General features: G+C 37.1%; 1 protein-coding gene across 1 annotated transcript in view; it reads left to right on the top strand.

Annotated features, from left to right (window-relative positions):
- Positions 1-27,340, top strand: part of MRVI1 (murine retrovirus integration site 1 homolog) — a gene marked incomplete at its 3' end in the record, with an annotated part of 37,052 nt that extends 9,712 nt beyond the window's left edge. Inside the window, exons 4-19 of the mRNA XM_010192951.1 lie at positions 4,157-4,330; positions 5,276-5,353; positions 5,788-5,837; positions 6,263-6,304; positions 7,402-7,995; positions 10,290-10,368; positions 13,131-13,251; positions 14,316-14,346; positions 15,432-15,572; positions 17,882-18,013; positions 18,757-18,898; positions 19,557-19,606; positions 22,131-22,238; positions 23,355-23,422; positions 25,570-25,689; positions 27,209-27,340. Of these exons, the coding sequence (XP_010191253.1) occupies positions 4,157-4,330; positions 5,276-5,353; positions 5,788-5,837; positions 6,263-6,304; positions 7,402-7,995; positions 10,290-10,368; positions 13,131-13,251; positions 14,316-14,346; positions 15,432-15,572; positions 17,882-18,013; positions 18,757-18,898; positions 19,557-19,606; positions 22,131-22,238; positions 23,355-23,422; positions 25,570-25,689; positions 27,209-27,340 (2,062 nt within the window). The remainder of the gene's footprint in view (positions 1-4,156; positions 4,331-5,275; positions 5,354-5,787; positions 5,838-6,262; positions 6,305-7,401; positions 7,996-10,289; positions 10,369-13,130; positions 13,252-14,315; positions 14,347-15,431; positions 15,573-17,881; positions 18,014-18,756; positions 18,899-19,556; positions 19,607-22,130; positions 22,239-23,354; positions 23,423-25,569; positions 25,690-27,208) is intronic.
- Between the last annotated feature and the right edge of the window lie 267 nt (positions 27,341-27,607).

Raw genomic sequence — 27,607 nt, 5'->3', positions numbered from 1 at the left:
AATATTTCTTATAAGAAGCACTGATCTGCTGATGATAGCACATCATGCATCCCTAGGGTTTTAAAAATGACTACAGCTACTTTCCCTAAATTATAGGGATGTTTATACCTTCTCATATCTAGGAGGTATTACGTGAAGTAAAACAATAATTGGCACCTCTGAAAGTAACCCAAAATCTCCCTACTATTAACAGTGTATACACCTTATTTTTTTTTCTTCTTTCTGATGGTCAAAACAGAGAGGCCAAAACACTTTTCAGCAGAATTGAATGTATTATTACACATTTCATTTCCCTTTTTGTGGATTTATAACAGTTAGTTTGCTGGAATTAATTTTGCATTTGTGACATGACAAAAATACAATAATAATTTTATATGCCTGGGATCTTGGGCTAGTTTTACACAAATAGAGAATCGGAGATTTTGAAATTTAGCAGAACATCCTTAGCATTGCCTTTCTCTTACTAAGATACTTAAATACTTTATGTAAGTAGTATTTCTACTGTTGGACTAGAGTTAACTTCTCAGCCATGCAGAGAGAAGGTGCTAACTATTTGTATCAATTACAGTCAGAATTAATCCTCACTAGTTTGTGATTCTGTTGCTTTTGTAACTGGGTACTCAGTTGAATCAGTATGCCTATAAAAGTGCAGTTGAAAGAAAGCCCACCGAAAGATTCTTAGGAGGCTTCAGAGAGCTGTGAATTCTTGTGCATTTGCTCTAGTTTTGTGATTGATCCTTTAAATTCGTGAGTAAAATGTCAGGTTTGGCACTTGTATTCAAAGGGAAATTTCCTTTGTGTGCTCTATAAAACCCAGATGGAGATAAGATCCATGTAAATCAGTTCAGATCCACTTAAGGGAGTTTGGAACACTTAACTGCTAGCAAACAGGATAGATTTTCATTTTAGATGTAACTAAACTTGTGGAAATGAAATAAATTTATGAAACTACGCTTAGAGAAATCAGACTTACACAAAAGAATTATTATCCCTTCATATTCAGAGACACAGCATCAAGAGATTCTCCCCTCCCTGACCCCCACCACTTGCCTCTCCAGATCTGGTATCCAAATTAGAACTTTACAATCTGGATGGGTGAACAACTGGACAGGTAAAATACAGGTTGAATAGTTTGGCTCTGAGGGTGGTGACTGATTGGTTGATCATATGCTCCTTAGATGTTGGCAAAAGGAGAGGGTTCTCTGAAAGAAAAAACCTTTCCAGATGTCATTCTGCTGAAGACCGAGCTTTGCTTCAAGGCTGCTTTCAGTTCCAGCTGCTGTGGCTGGCCTTTGGATGTGTTTTGGAACCCACTCAAGAAAATGAGCTGTGCTTTCTATCTTTATCAATGACCTGGAGGAGGATGGAGTGCACTCGCCTCAAATTAGCAGAAGAAATCAATTAATATATACTTGAGGACAGTGCTGCAGTTCAGAGAGACCTAGACAGGCTGGAGGAATGAGCCAGTAGGAACCTTACGAAATTCAGCAAAGACAAATTCAGAGTCCTGCATCTGGGAAGGAATAACCCCTTGCAGTAGGTACAGACTGGGGGTTGGCTGGCTGGAAAGCCACACTGCTGAAAACGGTCTGAAGGCCTTGGCAAACAGCCGGCTGAACGTGAACCAGCCCCTGCAGCAAAGAGGACTAACAGTGTCATGGACTGTACTAATAGAAGCTTAGCCAGTATATCAAGGAAAATGTTAATCCCCTTTTACTTAGCACTCATTAGATTGTATCTAGAAAACTGCATCTGGTTTTGGGACCTCCAATCAAAGAAAGGTGTTGATAAATGGGAGTGAGTCCAATGGAGGGGCACAAAGATGGTCCAGGAGCTGAAACACTTACCCTATGAGGGAAGACTGAAGGAGCTGGGCTAATTTAGCCTGGAGAAGAGATTAATTTAAGGAAACCCTAGTACAGCCTTTCAATACCAGCAAGATGATTACCAAGAAAATGTAGACAGGCCCACAGCAGGAGGACAAGAGGAAATGGATGTAATCTGAAACAAGTGAAGCTCTAAGTGGGTATAAAGAACTTGTCACTCACTATAGAGTCAAACATTAGAGCAGTCTGCCCAGAGAGGTTTTGCATCTTCATCCTCAGAGGTTTTGCAAGACCTGAATGTCTTCAAAGACCAGCAATCTGGTCTGATTTCACCACTCATTCTCCTTTGAACAGGCTGGACTAGATGACCTTCCATAGTCCTTTCCAACCTGAATCATTCTATGATTCTAAGATGTTGCGTTTCTAAGATAGTTATTTTCTAATTAGGCCTGTTACAAAATGTCTCCTGTTGGAGGTCTGACTTGCCTGAAAGAAATATAACTTCATGGACATGTACAGAATCATAAACTTGTAGAACCGTAATAATCAACAAGTGATTCTTTGAACACTTGTCATTTGTAAGCAGGTGCTGAGATTGGATGCAGCAGAGGAAACTGAAGTGAATTCACAGGAAAAGAGGAAATGGCAGCAGAGGGGAAGGGAAATGAAAGTGGTGAGGAGGCAGAAGGCAAGGCAAATATAAAAAGGCAAAGATATTGAGTCTAGTGAGAAAAACTTAAATGCTTAAGGAAGATAGAAATTGCTGTGACTTGCAACTCTCCTCTTTTGCTGCCTCAAGGGAAGTGCTATGGGAGGTCCTTCTCAAATTTTCAACACAGAAATCTTAGTGTAAAACAAAACAGACATTTCATTAAAAATAGATTGCTTTAAAAATATCCAATATGTAGGCATGTTTCTGACAGCCTTGAAAATGAACTAAATTTATGGAAACTAAAAGACAAAACAAACATCACCATCTCCCCCAAAAAAACCCCAAAAAACTCCACACCCACAAACCAAAATCCCTTGATATTTTTCTCTTATTACCTGATATCTTCCCTCGCCCTCACCCAAGCTGTTCTTTAGTACATTTCTTATTGCAAAACAATTATAAATTCCCTCTTCCCTAAGAGAGGCATCAAGCTGGGAAGAGACAGTCACAGCTGATATTTCTTAGAACACATTTTATTCAGTAAGCTGCTGTCAATGTGATCAAGTTGTTATTAATACCAGATAACTCTTCACACAGCACAGTCACTTATTCACTCATACAGTTAGTTCACTCACACAGACACAAATTTTCTCATAGTTATCTGAGAATAACTGTCTGACTTGCACTCTGTGGTTGGTGCTAGTGTGTGCCAGTGGCCGTGTACAGGTTGAGCAGACTCTTGGTGATCAGTTTATCAGTTCTTGCAGATCCAACAAGTTTACCAGTCTATAGAGCTTATCAACCCATGAAAAACTTCCAGGCTTGCAGACTTGCAGATGCTACCTTGTCAGCATATATATTTCCTTTCTTTGGCCTGTTGTCTTCAGGTAACTGTTTCTCCATACAGATCTAGGTGCTTATAGAAGCAATTCACCCCAGCTCGCACAGAAAGAGCCTTTCTGACAACAGGCTACATAATCATGATTAAAGACATCTTTAATGTCTAATATTCTAATGGGATTTGCAGTTCCTTTGGAAAATTCTTGCAGATCCACCACATGGTAGATATTGATCTGCTTTTTGAAGTAGCTTTATAATTCTCAGGCTTTAGCTATTCAACTTCTGCCTGCAGCTTTGCCAGATGCAGCTTTACTGTTGTTTCTGTATTTGTGGGAAAAGCTCATCTATTCGCGCAGATTAAAATACTTATACTTCCAAACTCTGCACTTTATTCTATAGATTATTTGATGGAATCAACTATATGTTAAAACTAGTGTGCATAAATCTTTGCCAGCTGAGTCTGTGAGACCTTAGTCTCAAAAAACTGGACTTACAAAACCCATGGAAAAATTAGGTCTATGACAGAAATGCCGTGACTGCTAGTTGAGATGGATCTAATGCCACTTCTACTGATAAATTAGAAAAACTGTATTGAGGACACAGCTGGAAAAGCCAGTTTCACATATCAGAGCACCTTTGATCATAGTGACTTAATCTTACTCCAAAAGGTCTCGCTCTAAACTTGAGAATATAACACTAGAAATGGGCAGACATGAATGTTTGTTAAATGCAAGCTCAGAGCCTAAATTCTAGATATGTTTTGTATTTGTTACTCTGAAATGCCACAACCTATCTGGAAATAAGAGGAACAGATCTAATTCCAATGCTTTTTACACAGACAACAGTGGTCATGTGATTGATCTGGTAAATGATCAACTACCAGATGTCAAAATATCAGAGGAAGACAAGAAGAAGAATCTTGAAATACTAGAAGAAGCAAAGAAAGTGAGTGAGAGGTTTCTAATGCGCAGAGGCAGAAAGTCAAGAAGCAGCCTTCCGGAGTCACCTACAGGTAGATGCAGATTCTGAAAACGAGGGTCTGGGAAAAAGAAGATCTTCAAGGAGCTGCAAAGGCATAAAGGCATCTAGTGTAATGCATACATTGCTGCTGTATATGTACACTGTTAATCTGAAGTTCAGAATCCCTTGTGTGGTGTAAAGTTTTAAGTGCCTGAATGACACACTGCAAACGCTGTAAGAGGAAAGCATAAAGTATTTCTATTGTAATCTAAAAAATTGTCGCAAATTTCTGTTTGTGAAGATTTTCTTCCTAAAGTTCCTATTGTACATAAGATGAAATTTTAATGGCAAGATTCATACTGCTGAAAAGACATTCCCCCCAGACATAATTACATAGACTTCTATTCTGAATGGAGTCATAAACTGAGCTAAATGGACTAGATTCTCCTTGAAAAACAGCAGAATGTTTTGTTCTGGAATGTCAATTGAAATTATTTTTTCCCTCCTATGACGTGTTTAAAAACTAGGACAAAATGACATTTTATCATGAAGTAGAACTTTCATTTAGCTTTGAAATGCCAATTCAAAACAAAGTTCTATCTTAAAATTGGCTTGACACTTTCTGGAGGGAAAAAAAGCAAGTATATGTAAAATTAAATTTTCCTTTTTTTTTTTTGTCCCCTATATTCCTTGTGAATCCATCCCTTATGTCCACTTCTCTGCCATGCTTATTGTATCAGAAAACTGAAAAGAATAAGGATTCTGTGTACTGGTAGATGTGTATGATTTTATGGCAAGTATACCTGATAAACCTGCTCTAAATTCCTAATTACTAAGTACAACTTGGCTGTTAAAATTACTTGCCAGGTTCTGGACAAACACAAGACTGATGACTAGGAGATTCATGTTTTCATCTTATTTGAATTTTTAAAGTTCAGAAGCTACAAGCCTAGAAAGTAAAATTACTTTTTTTGGTTTTGTTTTTGTTTTAATGAAGCGGTTTCCCCTTCACTTAGTCCTAAAGTTTCACCGGTAGCATCTCGGAGCAACTCTCTCACTCTTCCAGTTCCATCAGGTAAAACGATCTATGTAGGCTCAAACTTTAACTTTAAAAACTCACCAAAAAAGTGGTTTTTAATATCTCTTGAGGAGAAGTCAAAATCTGTAGATTCAGGCATCTCCTCCTGAATATGACAGAGCTCATGAAGGCCCACAATATATATACTTTACATATTGTTTTAATTATGTTTTTATTCCTGTGGTGCTGATAGATTACATGTTCTTTTTTTTATTATTCTTTTCAATAACGAAGTTTAGTGAAGCCTTAATGATCTTTCAGTTACTGTATTTTAGACAATTTTTTTCTCTTTTAAATTGTATTTTCCACATTGAAATTTTGTCTTATTATATTATGTGGAATGGAGCATGTATGTATTTGCTAATGCTGTAGTAGTAAAAATTTTGAGCAAAACATCAGGATATGCCTTAATTATGTGTCTGTCTTCCTAGGGTCTGATGCATGCACAGCCACTAGTGTCGAGGCAGTATCTCCAGGGCAGGTAAGAAAGCTGAATAGTCTGCAAAGCAACCTGGTTATTACAGTACTACATTACACTACGTTGAACTTCTAGTCCCTGAGGAAAATGGGATGTTTTGAATACCATTTTATATACCAAGATTGGATTATTGATGTTTTTTTCTGCAGAGTGAGGGGCTAATGTTAGCTCTGAAGACAGAAATCCATAAGCTAACAAGCACCGAGGGATCATAGGGATCAGTTAAGCATATAAAATGGAAAAACATCCAATATAATCCTAATCTATGGAAAAAAACTAATCCCTAAAATTACTTCATAAATAAATGTGACAAGGAATGTAAAAATTAAGAGCTTCAATGTTCATCCATTTATATCTCTATCTAATATTTTCAGCACAGATGTGAAAGATAACCTTGTAAGGCAACTTTTATCTTCCTTTTTTACTAGAATAACAGAACTGTGAAAGAGGATGACAGGCAAACTGTAGAGGTAAGTGTGTAACATTAAGTGTTGAACAAGATCTGTCTGTTGGTCTTAGCACACATATGACTTATTTATGTGACTAAAAAAGCTAGAAGACTGGTCACTGAGTGAACACAAAACTGATTCTGCTCTAAGAAACTGTGAAACACCCGCAAATGTAGTGGAGGACAATGGGCTACAGGGCCTTTTCATCCTGTCATGCATCCTGCTCTAGTTCAATTAAAATCAATACACTAAATCACTTTCTAAGTCAAAATGTCTGGTATAGCTGCTTTGATGGTCTTCCAGACCAGACCTCTTTTGTTCAGTGGAAGAAATTACTGTACTTTGTGTTCCACATCAACAATGGGATGTTACTGCTCCACACAACTATTAGTGGAGCAGTCTATATGAATGCTTCCTAACTTGCTTTAGGTAATATTAGATGTCCCTTCAAAGAGATTTTGTTGTGAGTGGATTAGGCAATACTTACAAAAACTAGTACGACAGCCGAATTTTGGAGCAGTGACTAAGGCAGAGCCCACAGTTAGATTGCATGCTGGCTGCCTTAAATTGCCAACAGAAGTGCCCTTAGACAAAGCACAGATTCTGTATCAAAGTAGCCAAGGTGTTGGCAGACATTCTTTTACCAGTTCTCCTGTAGAGATTGTAGCCAAAATATAGTCTATGGTAATGCACACAAAGAAAGAAGAGAGAAATTACAATATGTGCTTTAACTTGGTATACAAGCCCATAGTTTTTCCCCTTGGGATGTGAGGGACTAACAGAAAACAATCAGAGGAAAGTAACAATGCTATAAGATACAAGGTTAAAGGGGTTTACTCCGACAAACCTTACATAAAGATGGTGAGAAACTTGGCTATGTAAGGATTGCTGTAACGGACTCTGGAATGGGAGGAGGTTATCTCAAAAGTCCAGAGAAGAGATTCCCAATTCAGTGATCTTTCAAGTGCCTTTTAAAAATAATTTGTCAACAGAAGATGTTTAAAAGCAAATGTCACTGAAAAGGAAATGGCTTTTTACAGTGAAAATCTGTCTTCAGGCAGGGGAAAAGAGAAGTCTGCACTTGTTTCTCTATTTTATGTGTGTTCCTCTGCTTTCAGAATGCTGCAAAAGGATTAATTGATCGAAGGCAGAATGATCAAAGAAAGATTTCTCAGGGAAGGTTGGTTCCTCGCTCTGCTGGTTTTGAAAACTCCAGAGAGAAGCTCTCAGAACAAAAAGAAAATTTTGATCCTCGTAAACATGTGGATACTTTGCCTAAATGCTCCCCTTCAGGTAGTGATGGTGGCAGAATGTATCTTAACACTTGCATGAATGTTTGTGAAAATGAACTTGGAAAATCATTCCTCAAGAAAGCAAAAGAAAATGATGTTCCTTTAAGAACCCATCCACCAGGACCAGGAATAGGAAATATAGATTCAAAGGTAAAAAGTCCTGTTCCAGAAATGAGGGACCATAAAGTTTCATATAAACCGGAATTTAAACTGTGCGGACTACGTCCTCCTCTACTACGGGCTGTATCATGGGATAGCTTGGAGCCTGGACAGAAAGATAAGACACCTTTAAAATTACCATCTGAGGAAGACAAAAGCTTTGCTGTTGGTAATAAATCCAGCAATCAGTTAAAAGCATTCAAAGATCTGCAAATCCAAGTTCAACCAGTTCGAATGCAGAGGTTGACAAAGCTCAGAGAGGTGAGTCCTAGTCATCAGCTGTATCCTGGTTTAAGGTTATTTTCATACCTTACTAAACTCTCAACTGGCTTAACATTATTTTTATCATTGCAAGAAATATAGAGTAATATAATGGGAAACAGTTTCAGCAAAGTCAATACAGAATTGTCATGTGGTTTTCCTTTGCAACTTTAGTAGATGGTAACCTATAACTAAATTCTGTGGAATTGTTCTGTTTCTTATTTCTCTTCATATATGCATCAACTGCACTGTGATCCCTTCAATATGCACATATGCATAAACATGTGCTCTTGCACATGCAGGTTTTGGCCTCCAGAAAAAAATTGTAATACTGGTGTCAAGAAAGTACTAAGTGCTTTCATTGTGACAGAAAGGTGAGTATAAAACACAGTATAGCTCGATTTAGCATCATTTACGTGACCTACAAACAGGAAGCAGTTGATTAACAATAATGTCATTTGCAAAATGTACTTGGAACTAAAATTATCTATTTTGATTTCTAAAGAGAGTTTTAGATATGAAGAATCTTTCCTTCCTCAGGATGTAACAACATTCTCTAAAAGGGTCACTTATGCTCTTTTACTTCCTTTGCTTTCCTGTGCTATGCTTTTTGTACTCCTTCAGGATTGTCCTCAGATCCACTGGCTCTCACAATATATTGACTAATTAACTGATTTCTGTATGAGTGGGCTGACACCGGTGTATAAACAGAAATCTCTAACTGAAGTTTGGAGACGGTTACTATACTCTTATTTAAGGGCTTGCAAGCCTCTGTGTGCCATATACTATTTGTAAACTTCCTTTGGATTTAAAAACCTCTTTTACTTTGTTCAGTTGAGTGTTTCTGAGTCCTGTATTGGTTGGTATTCTCCCTTCTAAGGGCAGTAGTTCTATCATTCAAGAATACTAGTATTTGCAAGATCTCAGGGGACAGGAAATTGTTTTGATACCATTTTTTGCTTATTGCAGGTTCTTAGAAAACTTCTTAAAGTGTCCAGAGTTTTAAAACTGGGTGTCTCTGAGAGCAAAGGCAGGTAGAGGATGGCCAGACTTACCTTTCCTAATTCTAACACGGTGCATATATGTTATCTACGTGAAGGACAGACTTGGACTACAAAATCTAGAAACCAATCTGTTATTAAATAATTGACTAAATGATTGGTAAAAGTTAAGAATTAAACCCTAAGAATTAACCAGTGTATTGAAAAAAGTAGAAGTGTCATGAAGTGATAAACCACCATTATGAAGCAACTACCATGTGTGTATAACAAAAATGACCTTTGAAAGGAAAAAAAGGAGTTACTTTCCTTAACAGCCCAGTAAGAATATTTCCTTTGATCTCCAGTAGTTAATATTTTAAGATGAACACAGGGCTGACAAGGGAGGACTTCAAATTTTACACTTGAGTTAATGAATTCCCATTGTATTGCTTGGGAATAGCCGCTTAGTTATTCATCTTTTCCTGTTTATCTAACACACATATTCTTAACATACATGTATTGGAAGTTTTGATTACAGAGACACATGAGCCATATTATTTTGAAAGGCCTAGAAGTTGTTAAACATAAATAGTAGTTAGAATCAGAAAATTCATACAACATGGTACATAATTGCAGTTAGGTGAGATTTGAACTTTGTCTTCAGTAGGAGTTGTCTAGTTATAAACAAAAGCAGCTGTTTGTGAATTTTAAACAGATTTGAGAATATGAGGGTAGAAAATGAGATGATAGAAGGAGAAATAAGATAACAAGGTTTAATCCTTGAGAGTACATTCTTCCCTACCTGTAAGAAATAGAGGCAGAGTACAGTAACAGTGAAATAGTAACTTGCAGCTGTAGCATACCAAGCCTCAGTGTGAATAATTCTGCTGAACAGATCAAAGTGGGAAGTGTCAAATGTCTGATTTTCTGAATTTTCTCTCCTTTCTGGGATACTTACTTATTACTATGACTATATACAAAATTGCTTCTTTTGCTTTTATTTACTAAAACTCTCATTTATCAAAACTCAATTTTTCTACTTGAGTAAGAACACAAGTAGCAAATCTCTGTTTTCATGACCAGGATTTTTTCTAAATAATGCATATCTGAAATTTGAAACATGTAAGATTTAAGAGTCTGTGTGTGAATGTACATGTGTCCATGCAATGTAGCATCTAGCTATAACTTAATGTAAATATCTCCATTTTCTTTATTTTCTAAAGTAAATGTTATATTTAGTGTTCACATGGCAGGGGTATTTAAATTGAGATTTCTAGGTAAGTTACTTAGAAACGTTACTGTTTTTCTTAACAGGAGCATATTTTGATGAGAAATCAAAATTTGGTTGGACTGAAACTTCCTGAACTTAGTGAAGCAGCTGAACAGGAAAAAGGTACAGTATCATAAAAGCTGGAAAGAGCATTTGTTTGTTATATACTGATTTTATAATTGACTAATATGGGGTGGAAAAAAAGTCTTTTTCTTCAATTGCAATAGTAACTGTAAGGAAGCAGTCATGGAGTTGGGTGTAGGTGATGAATAAGAGACCAGCGATGGAAGTACCTGAATTTCTTGACGATCTGAGCCAAGAAGATACCACAGGTATTATTACAACCAGATGAAAAGATTGATACCTGGAACAGAGCCTAGCTTGTAATTCATAGATGGAGGACTGTGTCAAGATTCAGTGACATTCTGGAAAAAAGTTTCAGCAGTGATGGATTCAATGGATGTGACCACTGAAAGACATTGTGTCCACAAGGGTGAATTTGATCCTTGAAAGTATAAATAAGAGATGGAGTTTTTATTCCTGCTTTTTTATTTTAATATATGTGTGGCAAATATTGGAATGGCACGTTCACTTCTGGTCCACAGCTCTGCATCAATGTGGATAGGTAAGAGTAAGGCCAAGAAGAGACATGAATATGATTGAAGCATTGGAAAAATGTGCCTTACAATAAGTGGTGGGGGGGATAGCTCTATTTGTATGACTTTTAATCAGAAAAAGGCTTAAAACTCTACATAAATGAAGAAGCAGAAATCTGGCAGCAAAAGTTTTTTCCAATCTAACACAAGCACGTGAGATTTGATGTCTGTAGGCTACATTTAAAAAGATTCAGAATAGTAACAAAGAGCAAAGATATAATCTTGAGAACAATTCAGCAACCGGAAGAACTAAGTAGCAGTAGTGCTGAGCAAGCAATTGAAAATATTTAAACCAAAACTGTATACTTGTTAGGAAGTAGTTAAGTTGGAACTTGTTCAGAGTGTTTTTAAGGCCACATGAACTGAAATGGAGGTGGTTAATGTGAAAGGATCTGAAATGAATTGTCCAAGATTTGATCCAAAGACAATTTCCACTGTTCCTGAAAGTGTTCATTTAGCTAACTCATAGATTTGCTTTGGAGCTGTTTCATAAGGCCTTAAAGTTTCTGTCACACTGGGAGATGGCTGAGATACTTCATTTCATTTTATCTCTGGAAACAGATTCTTCAGTCTGAAAGAAACAAAATTAAAAGAGGCTTCTTGTCCTCTTTTTTTATCTAGTGATTTTTATCTTTGCTTTCTTAGATATGGTAATATTGTTCCTGTCACTCTGGAAATACGTAATTTCCCAGAAATTATTTAGCAGGCTGTCTGAAAGTGTAAAATAGTTGCTGTTTTACCAGCCTGTAACATAGTTTTGGCAGATTTGAAACTTCTAAGGAAAACATTATGAAAAGCTAAGCATTATTTTATCCAGCTTTTCAACCAAGATCTCATGAGCATCACAAGCTTTTTGAAGTCTGCTAACCTACATAAATGACAGCCAGAACATTAAGAGTCAACTACTTGTCCTCAGTGGGGAAACCAAGTGAGGGGTCAAATCCTTAGTTCATTTGTTAGGGAGACTTACTTCCTTACATTGTCATTAAAGCCATCTCGTGCTTTTTAACTGGAGTAGTAATTTTGCTTAAACAATAGGAAATAGCCAGTGACTTCATTATTACTGTTATGAATCAAATATACAGGCTCCATCGTGTTTTGCATTCAATGCCAATTTATTGCGATCGTGTTAGTAAACACAACTTTTCATCTACAGAAGTTTAGATCAGGGGGATATATTAAATCTGGAGTCATTGTGATGTCAGGCTGGCTTTTTATGGGAGCACACATGACAGTTCTTAAGTTAATACTGGAATTTTAAAATATAAAGGAAATGCACAGAACTAAAATGTAGCTAGAATCTCCCATTCTTTTCTGTCTTTCATGTTAATACTCTTCACATTTACAAAATTTGAGCTGTGTCACACTATTTGTTTTGCAAGTCTAAGAATCTTTGTCTCATGCCAAACGAACAGGAGAGCTGTACAAAGATCCCTTCTCAAGTCTGAGCTTCAGAATGAGGAACCTGACTTTCATACAGGAGAGTCCTTCATTAAATTCTGGCAAGATAGAAGGAAATAAGGGAATTATTATATAAGAAAGTGACAGAAATTGAGAATACAATTATAACCTTTATGTCCTGTTTCAATGAACGTGCAGTGCAAACAAGTACATGTTGTAGATTTATCACCATAAATGATGCACAAAATCTGTAGTGTAGTACATTATGCTACACTTCATCTTGGCAGGTGGCATTTAAAGCCTTAGAAAATAACAGTACCCTATTACAAAATCTAAGCTAAAATATTCCAGAAATCATGTAACTGTACTGGTAAAGCACAAATACATAATGTTAGGTTAGATGTTCTAGTAATGAATTTGGGTTCAGTCTGAATTCTAGGAAAAATACTAATACAATAATTATTGTCCAGTGCATTAGAGACTGTGAGAGTGCATATTACTTCAGTCTTTCTACATAAGGGATTACAATTGTACTGATTGCTTCTCTTGCTACTGCTTAAAAGGAAAACACAGGATCTTTATTCTAGCAGTAAAGGGGAGATGAGTGTTGAATCACCATATGCAATAAAGGAAGTAACATTCTGCATGAAGGAATCAACCTTTTCTTGTTTTTCACTTTTGCTCCCAGTAGAATTGGGGCAAAATCATCAATGACTTTAAAAAGGTCACAGCTAGGCTAAAAGGTCCTATTTGGCTCCGAGTTGCTGACTAAATACTTAATGCATGACTTTAAAGTAACAAAAGTTTTTTATCTGAAAATGTCTTTAGGCCCTTCACCTCTTCCCTCTCCCACTGAAGATGAAGAGACAAAGAATAGCTCTGATGTCATGCCCAGCATTCCTGATGTATTGCTCCGAAAACTGCGAGTGCACAAATCACTTCCAGGAAGGTAAAAGCTCATTAGAAGTAGAAAGACATCATCCAGGGGAAGGCACACTAATGGTTTCCAGTGAACTCCCTTTATGGAGTTCCATTCACAGCAGATCCCTATAAGTAGACAAACTGCTGCATCCTAAAATATGCAACACAGATTTTCTGAAAAATCTTGGGGAGTCCACCAGCTTCCAGTATCTGGCCAACTTTTAAAATTAGTTTGTAAGTTTATACAAAGAGTCTGAGACCTAACTTGCATGCTACAAGTACTTTTTTGTACAGGTTTCTCTACCACTCTGTCCACTCCTGGTTTCCAGGATTGCTGCTGTAGATGTAAATTCATGTTGAAAATGTTCATATTTCTTTCCACTAGGAAAATAATCAGGCCAGATAATGCTTTCCAATGGTAAAATTTCAGCATGTAAGATTTCTGCAGTTTTTCTGCAGGTGACAATTTTTCAGGGGAATTGAGTTTATTTTGCAAATGTAGTTGAAGGACTCGCTTGCAAATTCTCTGATCTCGGGCTATGCAAGTAGGCACTTACCAACGCATTGCTTAACACCTGCCATGGCTCAGGAGCTATATGAACATAGTGCAATGTAACTATAGCAAGGGAATCCTCTGGTCCGTGTTCTTCTGGGAGTTGGAACAGGCTATACCTGCCAGGTGTCTGTCCAGACCTTTAGAAATACCAATTTTCATTCTGATTTGAGTTTACTACTATCCAAACTTAACACTTTCATGACAGAATTTAAGTGGAATTTTCCTTTTGGGAGAAGGAAGGTTTATGTTTATAATTATTCAAAAGTCCATAATTTTAGAAAAGTAGTTTGCTCTGGCCCAAGAAATATAGGGAAGAAAGCTGAAATGAAGCATTTCTGCATGTCTTGCATACTTTCCACCACTGATAACTTTAGAGACTGAGCATATTTTATTTTGTATGGCATTAGAATTAAATACTGGTTTCATCAAAACAAACCATTAAATATTTAAGGGGAGGATATCTTTTGTTGTTCTTTTCAATTGAATATTACAATAGCTTTGTTTTTAAAAACAAAACTTTTTGCATTTATTCGTAGCTCTCCTCCACTTACTGAAAAAGAAGTTGAGGTAAGTATATTCTTAAACTCATTATTTTAGACATATGCCTCAATTCTAAGTGGTTACTGTAATTATAAAGGTGGTTATTACAACCAGGTAATGGGGTTTTTTTGTCCAAAAAATATTTCTCAGAAAAGAAACATATCGAGCTTAATCAAAGTAACATTTTTATGAAATATGGGCAACTGTCCCAAGCAATATAAACTGTAAAAAGGCTTGGAGTAGGAATAAATAAAACACTTGTCTGTGCATTCTTCACTATAAAATGCACATTCATTTTGGAACTCATTACAACATACTTAAAGTAGTAAAAAAAATGAGATTAAATGAGACCAGAAACAAAATTAGTTAAATTGCATTTTTGTATTGGCCAATAGGAGCTTTGGGGCAGTTTTTTATGATAGCTTGCAGTTAGTTTACATAATTTTTGCCTTTTCAGTTCAAGCCAGTATTTTTTGTAGGTTGCTTTTTAGCTTGCTGAATGTTTCTTCTTTTTTTTTTTTCACATACCAGTCAAGAAAAATATGTTTACTTACATAGCTCCAATCTGATGGAACTGTTGGTGCCTTGTGCTTTGCAAAGTATTTATCCTAAAAAATAATGCATCTGGTAAAGAAAGAAACAATCTTTAAAAGCAGAGTGCAAGAGAATAAAAATAATCTTAATCTCTAACTGGCTTCAGTAGCAGGTGTTTATCCCTTAGGTAAAACAATGCTAGTGGTGAGCTCATCCCTGGACTTCCTCTGCACAGACTATCTGTTTAAAAACCTTGGGGACCCTTGGAGGAAGTCCAGCTAGAAAACAGATCCATTGTGGTTCTGACACTTTCGGTAGGCTACTTCCTTCATTGACTCTCTGCTCTACTGATGTCCCAGAAAAACATTCAGGAAAAGAGGCAGCAACACATTTATTCGTATTTTAGAGGAAGTAATGAGAAGTGGGTTTTGAAACAAGCTAATTTAAAAAATAATTTCAATTTCCTGTTTCAATACTTACTTAAGCACCAAAGTTTGTTAAAGATACCTTATTCATAAGTTGTTATTGGAAACTACATTACTGCGACACTTAAAAATACCTTTTTTAAATCCAAACAGAATGTATTTGTACAACTTTCCTTGGCCTTTAGAAATGACAGTTATACCTTAGAATCTAGAATTAATCAAGCAGAGAGAGAGAGAAATCTTACTGAAGAGAATGCTGAGAAGGAACTGGAAAACTTTAAAGCAGCCATTACGGTAAGAAAACAACAATAATTGTTTTTCTTTACAAGGAAGTGCACATGTTTGAAATGGGTGTTGCTATGCTTGCTTATACCTATCCTAAATTTAGTCCCAAATTTATTTTCTGATGCACAAGCTCCTTACTGTAAGCTGACTACCACTCTACACAAGAGACAGCATTTTCTGCCTGTGGTCCTCCATTGCTGGAAATGCACAGAGGATGTGCCCTACTTCTAACTGATTTCAGGAATAAATGCTGTTAATTTGTTGTTCAATTCTTGGAATAAGCCTGTGACAAAGCTAAGAGCATTCAGAACTGCAATTTCATAGAATCATAGTATGGTTTGGGTTGGAAGGGACATTAAAGACCATCTGGTCCAACCCCCCTGCCGTCGGCAGGGACACCTCCCACCAGCCCAGGTTGCCCAAAGCCCTGTCCAGCCTGGTCTTGAACACTTCCAGGGAGGGAACATCCACAACTTCCCTCAGCAACCTGCGCCAGTGTCTCACCACCTTCATAGTGCAGAAATTTTTCATAATCTAAATCTACCCTCTTCCAGCTTAAACCCATTATCCCTTGTCCTATCACTACATGCCCTTGTAAAAAGTCCCTCCCCAGCTTTCCTGGAGGCTCCCTTCAGTTACTGGAAGGCTGCTATAAGGTCTTCCCAGTCTCCTGTTCTCCAACCCCAATTCTATCAGCCTGGCTTCATAAGATAGATGCTTCACATCATCTTTGTGCCCCTCCTCTGAACTCACTCCAACAACTCCATGTCCTTCTTTTGTTGTGGACTCCAGAATGGTTGGCTTTCTGGGCTGCAAGCACACATTGCCAGCTCATCTTGAGCTTCTCATCAACCAGCACCCCTAGGTTCTTCTCCTCAGGGCTGTTCTCAATCTATTCTCTGCCCAGCCTGTCTCTGCGCTTGGGATTTCCACAACCCAGGTGCAGGACCTTGCACTTGGCCTTGTTGAACTTCATGCGGTTTGCACGAGTCCATGTCTCAAGCCTGTCAAGGTCCCTCTGGATGGTATCCCTTCCCTCCAGTGTGTTGTTGCACCAAATTCATCCGTATCTTGGCTGTGTTTCTACAACAAATGTTTGCACTACAAACACAATTTCTCAAAGGACTCCATCCAGAAAGTTGCTGCATATCACTCCCTTCTTTTGAGGGCGGGGGGATACGTAGAGGAAGAAAGGTTATTCTTTTCACACACCATTTCAATGCATTGACTTACTTTTGCAGTAATACAAGTGAGGGATTGCAGAGAACTAGGGCCCAACACAACTGGTCTGACTGGGAGAATTGTATGAACAGCAACACAGTGATTAATTACTTAAGAGACCTCAATACCAAAACTGACACATCCTGAAAAAGGACTCTAAGAATATATGAATCTCAAAATCACAGAATCACAGAATGGTAGGGGTTGGAAGATCTAGTTTAAGAGATCATCTAATCCAGCCCCCTACCAAAGCAGGTTCACCTACAGCAGGTTGCATACAATAGTGTCCAGGAGGGTTTTTAATGTCTCCAGAGAAGAATCATCCAGCATCACAAAGTCTGCCTGTAAGTCTGAACTAAACTGTATTGGGCTTTCTCATACCAAACTTTTCTGTCAACGGAAAACTTTGGGGCAGTTAATAAGACAATAATAAGACATCTAAATTCACGCTTGCTTTTGGTAACTAATCCCAAGGAAGTTATATGTTTCAGTGCTTTTCATTATAAATCTGAGCTATCAAAGTGATTATATTAAGCCATAGCATAAATGTTTGTATTGATTGATAAAAATGGTTAAGAAATTGCAATCGCTGTATGATTTACAGACCATATTGGCTTTGATTTCTCTTTTACATTTGGAATTCTTGAGACTATAACATCTTATTTTCCAAATAAGTATTGTGGATCTGAAAGAATATAAATGGCCTTCCTAATGTCTTGTGCCCAGCATGTTAAAGTGTTCTTTGCGTTTCAGCAATCATTTGTAAGTACTAGTTCAAATAAGTTTGTCATTTGTCAAGTTCATAGGTAGCTAGGCATGATTCATCATTAATTTCAAAAAGAAAAGTATTGCAAATGTGCTTAGCCCTTTTTAACTCCTTGACAGTTGTGCCTGCCATATGTGGTGACAAACCATTCTGAAACAGCAGCAGCGCTCTCTATGTTGTCTCTGGTGTTAGTGATGGTTCTCCTCTGGGTCTAATTTGTCCATGTGTAGTTCTGCTTAGAGATGTCTGCCTCACTTCTGTGGCTCAGGCTGCTTCACCTGAACCAAAAGTGTGAAGATATGACAATAAAGCTTATGCATTTTCACTTCAGTCTTCAGCTCACTTATGGCATCACTATGAACACAGAGAAGCTTACCAGAAGCTGTTGGAGGATATTGCTGTTCTGCGGCGTTTAGCTGCTAGACTGTCTAGTCGTGCTGAAATGGTTGGAGCCGTTCGCCAGGTAAGAACATCCTGGTGTCTAGCACATCCTGGCTGCACAAGTTCACTCTTTTTCAGCCATAGCTGGAGGTTGTATTAGCCCTTTGAATTTTATTTGCCATTTTGGCAGGTTAAAGACATTTGTCGTAGTGTCAGATAAGACATCATTTCAGTCAGGAAACAAAATTCAAACAGAAGATTACCTATGAAGCTATTCAACACATCTGTACATTAGGAGTATATATATTATTCAGAACTATAGCTGCATCACAATAAACTTACTTAAAATCAGTGCAGCATGAACAAGAAAGTTTTTCTGGGTCAAAAAGCTCATCTAGTTCAGTCTTTGGCAATAGCTTAGTCAGACAGCTATGAAGAGTGTAAGAACAGAGCAAGTATGAATGAGAACAGAACAATACCCTCCCAGATTCAGGACTGGAAGCCCATTGAGGTAACAAGACCGATGCCTGTGATTAAGACCTTGAGGATTTGAGACCAAATGTATGTATACCACGTAACTAATAACATAGACACACAGACTGACTGAATAAATATATGATACAATAAATGGTGATATTCTGTGGATATATATGAATGCATGTGCATGTGTGTTCTAATTAGCTTAGGACTTTTCAGGCGCGGAGGTACTTTCTTGAAGAACAACTATTCCACATTTCGCCCTGACAGGGAGCATACACATAGAGGCAAATGATTCATTTGAAAAGTGTAGAGGTTACCTGAGTATTTTCCTCTTTTCTTCCCTAGGAGAAGCGTATGTCAAAGGCAACAGAAGTAATGATGCAGTATGTGGAAAATCTGAAAAGAACGTATGAAAAGGATCATGCTGAACTAATGGAGTTCAAGAAACTTGCCAATCAGAATTCTAGCAGAAGCTATGGTGCATCTGGTAAAAAAAAATAAAATAAAATTAAGGGTTTGTCTTGCCTGTATACAGAGAGGTGTCTGGTGCTAATAATGATAAAAAGTGAAGTATCATGAAACCTGTTCATGATGTTCTGATCTACAGGAGTAGATTTCAAAAAGCCGTATCTATAACAGCTGAAATATTTTATATAAGCCATACCTAATGTTATAGTACAATAATTTAAAATCACTATCACCAAATTCTGATGACATCCAATGACATTTTCATTGGCGTCTTGCACATACACATAGCTTGCAGTTTTAATCTAACCACCTCTTAGATGACAGATTATGCCAAATTTCATTATTATTTTTTTTCTTTTTGCAACCTTTTCATTCCTAGTTTGCTGGAAACTGAAATATGAGTATTTTCTTTTGCAAAAACTTGTTCACGGAGACAAAAAGTGAGCTTTTGCCTGATCTCATAACGATACCAATGGTTCAATTTTTTGCAATTATTTCAAATTTCTTCTGCACGTGTAACTGAGACCAAAACTGTATGACAGATAGATATGCAGTCACTACATACTTTGTATAAATATACTATATCTGAGTTTGAAATAGAAGCAAAGGCTCTATTTATATTATTTATAGATACTCATAGAGTCTAAGACTGTTCTTTATCTACTGTTTTTATGCAGAAGATGGAGTACCTCGTTCATCTAGATCCATGTCTCTTACTGTTGGAAAGGTATTTCTACAATATAAGTATAATGACGTGAACATCTATGTAATGAAATTTATTTGTCTACATACACTCACTTTTATAGACTGTGTTCAAAACAATGCTGCTAAATTCTCAATATTGTTCATGAAATGCAGTGAAAGTGCTTTGTAATTTTTGGAGAAACATTTAAGTGTGACTTTGTGCAATAACGGTAAACGAAGCTATAAATTATAAAGGGACCTATTTATTTAAGGATAATTGTATTCCAGGGCGCATGCCTGTGCTCCAGAGAATGGTTTAGGTCCTATGCTTTATTCTAGTTCCTCAGTGAGGAAGCTGAACTTTGGATCAAAACTTACTATACAACTTGGGATGCCATGGTCATACCGTTTTCATTATCTTAATCATTACAACACGTTCAGAGTACCTTAAATGTAAACAGTTATTTTTAGGCAGGGCTTATTTTCCAGTTAGCATCAAAGTATCTTGTTTGCTTTGACAGGGCATTCAGAGTGAGAGGTTATCTCAGATCCCTTTGGCTTGACTAATTAATAACTTTAAAATGGACAGCGCTCCATTTCTGCAAAACTTCCAAGTGTTGGAGATGAAGTTTATTACAAAGCTTCCTAAAACAGCCAATGATTTGAGAGCTGAATCCCAACGTGACCATTATGAAATTTGGTGATCAGAGGCATTATATTCAGTTTACTATTTATTTTCATATTTTTATTCACTTGGGTTGTAGTTCTTTACATTTAATTTATTCCTGCCCCCTCTGAGTGCTGGATAGAAAGAATTAGAATACAGAGTATGCTGAGGGCAAGACTGCACTTCAGAATGAGAACCAGATAAGTTGAAACAAAGATCTCAAAAAAGGTGAAATTTAATAAGGACAAGTGCAAGTCCAAATAATAAAGCGGGGAGTGAGGAAGGTGGAATCCTCAGAACACTAAAATGGTCTGCCTAACATGGCTACAGATTCCCCAGAATGGTTTTTCAGAAGCACAGTAGATAAAAATGTCACTAATAAATAGATAGGTATAGTTGGTTTTGTCTAGAACCAGGGTCATGGATTAGGTGACTCCTTTATATATTTAGTAAAACTGTGTTTAACTCTTTTCCTGTAAAATTATCTAAAGCAGAATCTTAGAAGTGTTTGAATATGGACTAAGATGTTAGATGCTGTAAGTGCTTGGAATTTTTTACTCAGAAAGAAACATAGATTTTACTGGGTATATATTATAGGATGAAGTATTTGGCTACTTACCTAATGACAGCAAAAACCTATATAAACTGTACTTGAGCTAGAATATATTGTGTACAGCTAGCATGTGTTTATCATATAAAGAATTTCCATGGTCTCTGGGAAATATAAGCAATGTTGCATGATGCTAAATAGTATCAGAAATAGTGTGACCAGCATGACAAGGGAAGTGATCATCCACATGTACTCGCCACTGGTGAGGCTGCACCTCAAATACTGTGTTCAGTTTTGGCCCCCTCACTACAAGAAGGATATTGAGGCACTGGAGCGTGCCCAGAGAAGGGCAATGAAGCTGGTGAGGGGTCTGGAGCACAAGTCTTATGAGGAGTGACTGAGGAAACTGGGGTTGTTTAGCCTGGAGAAAAGGAGACCCTATTGCTCTCTACAACTCCCTGAAAGGAGGTTGTAGCAAGGTGGGTGTGGGTCTCTTCTCACAAGTAACAAGTGATAGGACAAGAGGAAATGGTCTCAAGTTGTGCCAGGGGAGGTTTAGATTGGATATTAGAAAAATCTCTTCACTGAAGGGGTTATGAAGCATTGAAACAGGCTGCCCAGGGAAGTGGTGGAGTCACCAGCCCTGGAGTAATTTAGAAAATATATAGATGTGGCACTTAAGGACACGGTTTAGCGGTCAACTTGGCAGTGCTAGCTTTACAGTTGTAAATATTCTTAAATATTCTTAAAGGTGCTTTCCAACCTGAACGATTCCATGGTTCTATAGATATCTAATAAAACAAGGGTAAAGGAGAAGGCTCCTTTTTTCCAGGGGGAATGGATGTTATTGTTTCTCAAAGTTATAATTTGTAGGTTTAGAAATAATTCATATACCATTGTGGGCACAGTATATCATAATGGGTACATAGCAAGAGAAGAGTTTCATGTGTAACTTCATTATTTTCCGGTCACTGTGACACTGGCACTTTTCCCAGTATCATAATACATCTGGTTTAATCAAAGCTAATAGACTCTAGTAAGAACTGACAATATCAACTCAGAACATGTGACTAAGTGTGACTTACACTACTGGGCTTTCACTGTGGAAGGAAAAGAGCAGCAACCCTGTAAAACAGCTCATTTCACACTGAGCACTTGCCATGCCAGACAGTACTAGAGGAAGTCTTGGGGAAAACCACAGCCCTAACAGTCATTTATCTTAATTTTGCTCCCAACTCCTTTTCCCCAAGGAACATTAACCTACATCTTTGCCACACCTATTGACTTGTATAATTGTTCTTCAGCTTATCTTGTTGTGTGACAGAAGAAAAAAAATGTTGTTTCTCACAGAATATGCCTCGGAGGAGAGTCAGTGTTGCTGTTGTTCCTAAATTTAACTCCTTAAACATTCCTGGTCAGTCACCAGCAGCTTCACCTATACCTTCAATGCCATCCCTGGTAAGTAAAGCCCACGTTTTACAGATACTACTCTTTGTCTCAACCACTTTTGCATAGGGCCAAGCCATAGTTACTAAAAAATGTAAGCCCATTCATTGGTTTAACTTGTTTTGACTCTATCCTAGGGAAAGGGATGGACAAAAGTAATTCCAGTTGTGTAAAGGACATATGACTTCAGAATCTGTCTTCATAAATGATCCCTTTGGACACAGACCCAAAGAGGGCTAGGTAGTGTTTCAGAGACATTAGATATCAGTTGAGGCAATTTGCCTTTTTAATCTGCAATAATATACTCAAAAGAACTAGTGAAAATATTTGTCCACTGTAGAAGAGAGATTTTAACTAATGCCAAGAAGCCTTCTAAACAGAAAAACATTTAATTAATGTACAAAAATGTATGTGGTACACATTTAGAGGTTCTGTGATAATCTGGGGTTAGTGGAGCTGTCAGCCTCTTCCTTGACATTTTGTTTTTTTAAAAGCCAAATAAGAATGTAGTCTGAACCTAATAAATCTATATAAATGCTTTGGAGGAAAACTGCAAGGCATACCAATCATTCATAGATGAGCTGTGAAGGCACATAACCAGAAAATTACACCGTTTTCTGTTAAAAATATAGGGCTATTTAGATAAGAGGTTTTGCTGAGAAGCTAAATCCACTTGAGTTTTATGAAAACAATCTGTGCAATTAGGTATTATCTACTCATTGTCAATTGCTTCAGGAACAAAGCTCGTTTGTTTACCTTTATTTATTATTATTTATTTTTGTTTAAAATTTTTCATTGAAAACTCAGCTCACAAATTAGTGTTCCTAGGATAATAGGAAGAGAAGCAATAGAGCAATTTTACTGTTCAGTGATCAACATGTGAAGAAGAAAGGCTCTTCTTGGAAAAAATAACCAGGGTAGAGGGAATGTCACAGAAATTACATCTTAGTGTGCAAGTCTATTTTTAACTGTGATTAATGAGAGTAATTCAGAAGTTCCACCTTAAAGATACCTTGCTTATGGATGTGGGAAGAAAACCCAAGCAACCCATTGACTTTGTCATTTTACTGAAGACTCATTTGAAATTAATTCATGGATGTAACATTTATTGCTATTTTTCACTTACAGTCTGAATCGCCTAGTAATGGAAGGAGCAATCTAACATCTACTCCTGTTCTGCCAGCACTTCTAGAAAAGTGAGTTTTCTCTAGGTCATCTCATTACCTATTAAAGGCTAGTATGAAATGAAAACTGTATCATTTCTATCTTTCCTAATAGAAGTTATACGAAAACATAGGGTACTGAAATCAGTGACACTATATTGGCTTAGGTTGAGTCATGAGCTGGTAACTGTATTTTACTATGTCTCCACCATATTGTTCTTTTCATGTTCAAAGAGTGTACAAGCAGTATTTCAGAACTAAATTGAACCTGCTATAATTATTAGAACTCATTAAGAAAAAACACAGCAGATTAAACATTTACACATTTGAGTAGGCCTGTCTTCAGAATTAAACAAAACTGGGAGTATTACATACAACACACCTGGCTTTTTTTTTTTAATACACTTCCTGGTACTAATTAATTCTGTATCTAAAGTTGACTGTGAACTACCTTGAGTATGAATATTGCTTCAGAGAAGATATTACTTAAGAGAAGATATAGTTAAGAAAAGATATTTTGTAGCCTGGTAACAAATACCTCAATATCTATATTTTTCTAGTACCTATAAATTGCAAAATATTTTTCATTAGAACAATTGCCCTTTTGACTCTATATTTCTTACCATTACTGCAGATGTCCTTGCTGCATTAAGGTGTGCTGTTGTTATCCATTTTCCATAATAGTTCTGTAAGTCTTTCAGTGGGTTTAAATGGTACTGCTTTCAGAGTAAAATAATAGTCATATAGACAAAGAAAGCAAAGAATCACTCTGCTGGAGAGCATGTACATCTACACATTTCTGGAAAGAACCTTTAAGTTTTTCCAGTTGAGATTCATGTGGACACGTAATTTAATTTTATACAAGTTATTGGAATGGAAAGCTCCTGCAGTAACAGAATACAAAGGTGGACAGTATGAAAACATGTGAGACTGGGATGAGAACAGAATGCATACTCAAGCTCGTTTACAAAGGCATTATGGACACGAGTACCGTTGCATCTGAAAACCTGTGTGTGTGTATGCTTTGTGTGTATAATCAGTCTAGAAAGCAAAAATAAAAAATTGTCAGGCATTTTCCCAAATATTTCTCTCTTTCAGGAAATGTTGCACATTCTGAGGAAGTTGCTTGCTGATGTTTCAGAAGTAAAACTTGCTAAAACATCACAAAGATTTTTATTGTTGTTGTTACTACTACCACTACTTTTGTTGTTTATACTGTTTGCAATATCACAGTAAAATCTCTGCAATACTAATTTAAATTAAAGTTTGTTAGGATGCTTTAAACATGCAAATTAAAAGCTTTAAAATATGTAGATCTCACATCAGTACACAATATTGAATTTCATGTATTTTAGATTAGTGCCAAGGAAGAACAAAATTTACCTTATGTCTCTGTTTTACCTCCATGCTTTATTAACAATGAAAAGACACAATAATTGGGCAAACAAAAATGGTAAACTATGGCACTAGTTGTTATAGTTCAACAGAACTCTGCAAGATTTAGACAGTCTTTTGAAACTGTACAGAATTTCTGAAAAAAAACCCCACAAACCACCAAACAAAGCTTATTAGACCTTGACTTTGACAGATTTCCTGAGTCAGGTCTGAATCACTTAAACTCTTTGTCCCAGACTTAAATAAATAAGGACAGGTGAGCACTGCAGAAAGAGAGCAATATACAGTGCCTTAACTTTAGGCTAAATGCTTAAAGCTTTTACTTAAGAAGAGTTTTAGTGACAAAAGCTGTACATGTGTTTCTGGTTTTTTAACCTGTAAATCAGTTCAGCATATAAAGTCAGCAGAGAGGAGTACCTAAAAGGCAAATAAGAATAATGTTTTGATAAATTAGTATTGCTATTATTTTCCTCTGACATAGCAGGCTACGATTCCTAAGATGATGTTTAGAAAGTTGAAGGAAATATTTTCAAGAATAGCAAATAAATGCCATGGACAAGCCAGTAAAAAATGCTCTATTCCTTTCTTTTTTGGAGATGAAACAAAATTCACATTTTAATATTTTAGAAACATATTAATTACTGTTCTTAAATTACATTTTGAAACTAAAATTTTCCTTCGTGTTTAATATTTTTCTTTCAAAAGACATTTCATTTCTCCAATGTGCACTGAAGAAGAACATTTCAATGGTATTATTTTCTATTTGTTTTCTTTTGTCTTGGCAGTGGAAAGACTAATGGAGAATCTGACTGTGAAACCTCTACTTCTGTGCTGACACAGAGTGGGTTGGAAGAGATCAGCCCTGAAACTAAAGCCAAGATAGAAGAGGAAGCATATAACAAAGGGTGGGAATGTTTTATGTTAACTAAGTCTGTAAATATGAGCTACCAGATGAGGACAGTAGTTTTTATAATATAATTTTAAGTGCAAAATGAACGACATGATCAATATGAGCTTTTCAAAGGTGGTCACAATTGAAGCAATGTGGGAAACAATGCAAGTGAGCTTCCCTTGTATTTGCATCATAGCTGATCACTTTCATCCTTTATTAATGTTAGTCAAACTATGGGAGAGCAGTTGTATCAGAGATTCTGAGTTGGGTGGGTGTTCTTGTGTCGATAGTGTTCAGCTTCATGATAGGATAATCCAAAACAGCTTTCTAAAATGTTTGTTCTGAAATGTGTGCATAGAAGTGAGTAAAGAGTAGGTATCAACTTTCGTAGTAAACTCATGTTGTTTGTGTCACAAAGTGCTTTACACAGTGTGTTTTGGGGCAATTAACAGCTTTGGGATCTGTTTCTGAATGCCAAGCAAAGAACTTTGTACTATGTGAAGAGTGAGACACAAATTTTGATCCTCTCCTCCTGCTGAATCCAACAAGCCACCTAACTTTAGCATTGATTTGCATTTTTTCTCCAGGAAAAAAATTATCTGGTGGGTGTTCAAAATGATTGAAAAATAATAGAGAAATACTTAAGAACACCTTCACAATAGACAAAAGTTGTGTTCTGTTGAGGACTCTTTCTTTTTCAAGATCACAGAATCACAGAATCTTAGAAGTTGGGAGGGACCTCGAAAGCTCCCCCAGTCCAATCCCTGCCAGAGCAGGATCACCAGAGCAGTCACACAGGAACACGGCCAGGCGGGTTTTGAATGTCTCCAGAGAAGGAGACTCCACAACCTCTCTGGGCAGCCTGGGCCATGCTTTGGCACCCTCACACGGACAAAGCTTTTCCTCATGTTCAGATTGAACCTCCTATGCTTCAGTTTGCTCCCATTGACCCTTGTCCTGTCATTGGGCATCACAGAGCAGAGCCTGGCTCCTTCCTCCTGACACTGCCCTTTACAAGTTTATAAACATTAATGAGGTCACCCCTTCAGCCTCTTTCCCAAGCTAAAGAGACCCAGCTCCCTCAGCCACTCCTCATAAGGGAAATGCTCCACTCCCTCCATCATCTTTGTGGCTCTGCTGGACTCTTTCAAGCAGTTCCTGTCCTTCTTGAACTGAGGGCCCAGAACTGGACACAATATTGCAGATGTGGTCTCACCAGGGCAGAGTAGAGGGGAAGGAGAACCTCTCTGCCCTACAACCACCCCTTCTGATACACCCCAGGATGCCATTGGCCTTCTTGGCCGCAAAAGCACAAGATAATAAGTTGGTAACAAAGCTAATACACTCCTCTGTTAAGGAAGGGTGGCTTTGCCATACTCGTGATCTTTAGCTAATTTTTATTCTTGTCAAAGTGCTGCAACACTGCTACTTGTGTTTTATTATGTGTAACAAAACATAAAGCCAATTTTTCATTATATAGGAACAGGCTTATTCAGTATGGTAGACTAAGAAAAATGCTTTGTGTATTAAAGCTATCAGGAAGGCTTGAAGAAAACCAAAGAACTTCAGGAACTGAAGGAAGAAGATGAAGAGACACCAAAAGAAAGTCATGATGAACATGAAGAAAGTGAAAATGAAGATGAGATAAAAAACCTGAAAAGCAGGTGAGACAGTGGTGTAATATGTCCATATAAGAGAAGCAATTTTTTTCTATCTGTGGTACCCAACCAAGTGTTTTATGCTGTGATCTTGACATGTTTTCTTCCACTCTAGAGAAACATTTGAAATAACAGTATTTTCACAGAAAGGCACATTCCAAGATAACATAGTTGCAACATGCAAAGCTTATTATTTTGGTATTTCACCTAAAATTGTAAGTTGACATCAAGACACTTCATCTTGATGGGGTTTGGTTTTGATTTGAGGTAAAA

The sequence above is a fragment of the Mesitornis unicolor genome, unplaced genomic scaffold (assembly GCF_000695765.1).
Source record: "Mesitornis unicolor isolate BGI_N332 unplaced genomic scaffold, ASM69576v1 scaffold22639, whole genome shotgun sequence".
Lineage (NCBI taxonomy): Eukaryota > Metazoa > Chordata > Aves > Mesitornithiformes > Mesitornithidae > Mesitornis > Mesitornis unicolor.
Note: the sequence above shows the minus strand (reverse complement) of the source record. Positions and strands in the feature narration are given on the sequence as shown.